Genomic DNA, 3,491 nt, shown 5'->3' on the forward strand with positions numbered 1-3,491 from the left:
AGTGTTGTCAGCACTACCTGGTCCTCAGTGCCCACACCTTTTATGCTGGCAGTCTCGTAGCTACCTCCATGTGAGATGTTCTTTGCTTCCTTTTTGAGCTATTGCTAAAAAGAAATCATTTCACATCTGAAAAGAAATGGGGAGGGTAGCTCCATGAGCTTGAGACTGATACGGCAGCTCAGAGCTCTGCTACTGAGATGTAATGTCATTAGTTGTTGTCTTGTTTCTTACTTTTACCTTTGAATTTGTGTTTGTTATGTGAAGTCGGAAGGGACAAAGGAGCAAGTTTTGGTAGTAAGGTATCTTGAGTCACCTGTGGTTCTATATCATACCATGTCCTCTTTCCCCTGCAAAGGGTCTTTGGCTACATCCTCCTCTATTCCCTGGCACTCTGGGCTCTACCCAACTTCTCCCTTCCCACCTGGACCACGAGTCACTGCCATCTCTGCGCACCCTGGCTGAGGCCTGCATGAAGCATGAGGATAGTTGTGGTCAGGTACATCCTCCACAGTCTTAGAGAGATTTTTGCTATAGGGCGCGTGCGCTCGCCAGACAGACAGAGAGAGACAGAGAGATAGAAAGCAGGAAATCACCCCCCAGGGGGGATGGCCACGCCATAATCCCTTCTCCTCCATTCTCCTCTTGGGATCTTGGGCACGCACGCACACACGCCCAGCGTGAGTTTAAGCCCTCGGGTCTGGGACTCGAACAGCGGTCGACTACGGGGGAGTCCAGCGACATAGCCATTACGCTAACTGCTGGTCCGCATCCTCCACAGTCTTAGGACATAGGCTGTTAACCAGTCCAAGGCTGGTAGGACCACAGCACATTTGATGGGCTGCTCACAGGGCTAAGCTGCCTGCCACCACCAATCCAAGTCTCAGGTGTTTCCTGGTCTAGAGGTTGCAATGCTTTGGCGGTCACCTGTCTGCCTTTGGTTGAGTTAGCAGACCCGTGTAAAGGGCAGAAGTGTGGCTCGGCTTCATTGTCCCCATTCTGACCATGTGTATTTTCTTAGTAGATGTCAGGTGAGAAACCTGTCAGTGAATGAGCCTCGTTCATACTGAGTTGTAGGGTAGAGCATACAGACACACTCAGAGAATACATCTGCGCCCAAGGGAGTAGGGCATTACATAGTAAATATCCAACACTGGGACAGGTCAAGAAAGGCTGCACAAGAAAGGACAAAGAGGGAACCAGCAGTTAGCGTAATGGCTACGTCACTGGACTCCCATGTAGTTGACTGCAGTTCGCTTCCCGGACCCGGTGGCTTAAAACTCACGCCGGACGTGTGTGCGTGCATGCCCAAGATCCCGAGAGGAGAATGGAGGAGAAGGGATTGTGGCGTGACCATCCCCCCTGGGGTGTGATTTCTCGCTTTCTGTCTCTATGTCTCTGTCTGGCGAGTGCACACACCCTATAGCGAAAATCTCTCCAAAAAAAAAGACAGGACGAAGATGTACACTTTATTACCTTTAATAACAAATGTTTCCATGTTAATTAACAAGGATTCCTGACTTTTAATTTTACACTGAACTCTGTAAATCATATAGGCACTATTTTAAATAGGAAATGGATGATATCGTTGTGAAAATCTGAGATAGACTATTTAGGGATGGTTGTGACATAAAGAAATCTCTTGTTTATGAAAATTGTATGTGTTTATACAAAGCAGCAGAACAACAAAAACTGTTTTAAATAATAACTTATTAATTGTAATAACCAACAGTAGTTTTCTTTCATAATTCACACCTTACACTGTAGGGGATTCTTTGTGAGGAATTTAGAATGGAGAAAGTTGATTGGCTGATTACCAGGTCATCTTGGAGGGGAAAACTATTAAAAGGTGATTTCTCAAAAGTGGAATAATATTACACATGATTACCTTCTGCAAGGAAGACCTTCACAAGCATAAAAAAGCAAGTATTTAAGTTAAATTTCTTTAATTATTCAGGTAATTAATAAGGTGATTTCTAACCTGCTAAAACTTATAGTAACTTTGCCTGGGGTTAACAGTGAGATTTAGACCTAGTCACAGAAATAATCCTTTGATTCAAGAAAAAGGGAATGACTTTTGTAAGTTTTAACTTTTAGAAAAATTTTCTTTGCGATTAAAATGGCAAAAAATATATGAGACAATATTTTAAAGCATTGTTTATATATATAGCTTGATGTTTTTGGATTTTTAGGGTTCAAAATGATCATTTTCTACTCCAGGAAGGAACAAACAGCAGACATCAAACAGCAGAAACATGGCCAGCAATATCTCCCAGCCTGCCGTGCAGCTCTGCTATGAGAATGTGAATGGATCTTGCATTAAAGTTCCCTATTCGCCTGGATCTCGCGTGATTCTGTACGCCGTGTTTGGCTTGGGGTCTTTGCTGGCTCTGTTTGGAAACCTTTTGGTGATGACTTCAGTTCTGCATTTCAAACAGCTGCATTCTCCAACCAATTTCTTAATTGCCTCTCTGGCCTGTGCTGATTTCTTGTTGGGTATGACTGTGATGCCCTTCAGTATGGTCAGGTCTGTGGAGAGCTGCTGGTACTTTGGAGCCCAATTTTGTACTCTTCACATTTGCTTTGATGTGGCATTTTGCTTCGCTTCCCTCTTCCACTTGTGCTTCATTTCCATTGACAGGTACATTGCTGTTACTGACCCTCTGGTCTATCCAACTAAGTTCACAGTGCCTGTGTCTGGAGTGTGCATCAGCATCTCCTGGGTCCTGCCTGTTCTGTACAGTGGGGCCGTGTTCTACACGGGGGTCAGTGACGACGGGATGGAAGATCTAGTAAGTGCTCTCAGCTGTGTAGGTGGCTGTCAGATTGTTGCAAATCAAGACTGGGTTTTGATAGATTTTCTGTTATTCTTCATACCAACCCTTGTGATGATAATTCTTTACAGTAAGATTTTTCTTGTAGCTAAACAGCAAGCTATAAAAATTGAAACTATTGGAAGCAAAACAAAATCATCTTCAGAGAGTTACAAAGCTAGAGTGGCCAAGAGAGAGAGAAAAGCAGCGAAAACCCTGGGGGTTACAGTGACAGCTTTCATGATTTCATGGTTACCATACATGATTGATTCATTAATTGATGCTTATATGGGCTTCATAACTCCTGCCTATATTTATGAGGTTTTCTGCTGGATTACTTATTATAACTCAGCCATGAACCCTTTGATTTATGCTTTATTTTATCCTTGGTTCAGGAAAGCCATAAAGCTTATTTTGAGCGGAAAAATTTTAAAAAATAGTTCCTCAACCATTAGTTTATTTTCAGAGTAAGCGTAAGTACTAAGTAGAGAAATTTATGGACATATTCAAAATATGTGAATTTCTGATGAAATCAAATATAAATTATCAAATACATTATTTTTAAAATTAGTCAGGAAAATGTCAGAAGAGGGTTAAGCTATTAAAACATTTTTAAGATATTTACTGCACCAAATAATAAATGAGAACGTGGTCTCTATATGTCACCTGTCGCAATGTTTT

The 3,491-nt window shown here is 42.2% G+C and overlaps 1 protein-coding gene across 1 annotated transcript; it reads left to right on the plus strand.

Annotated features, from left to right (window-relative positions):
* The first annotated feature begins 2,252 nt into the window (after positions 1-2,252).
* On the plus strand, positions 2,253-3,281 carry LOC102484406 (trace amine-associated receptor 8). The gene has a single exon (XM_006144307.1). It carries the CDS (start codon positions 2,253-2,255, stop codon positions 3,279-3,281), a length of 1,029 nt encoding a protein of 342 aa, XP_006144369.1.
* Positions 3,282-3,491: the final 210 nt, after the last annotated feature.

The sequence above is a fragment of the Tupaia chinensis genome, unplaced genomic scaffold (genome assembly GCF_000334495.1).
Source record: "Tupaia chinensis unplaced genomic scaffold, TupChi_1.0 Scaffold000117_2, whole genome shotgun sequence".
Lineage (NCBI taxonomy): Eukaryota > Metazoa > Chordata > Mammalia > Scandentia > Tupaiidae > Tupaia > Tupaia belangeri.

Coding starts and splice junctions, on each gene's coding strand:
- LOC102484406 (XM_006144307.1), top strand. CDS start 2,253: ATGGCCAGCAATATCTCCCAGCCTGCCGTGCAGCTCTGCTATGAGAAT.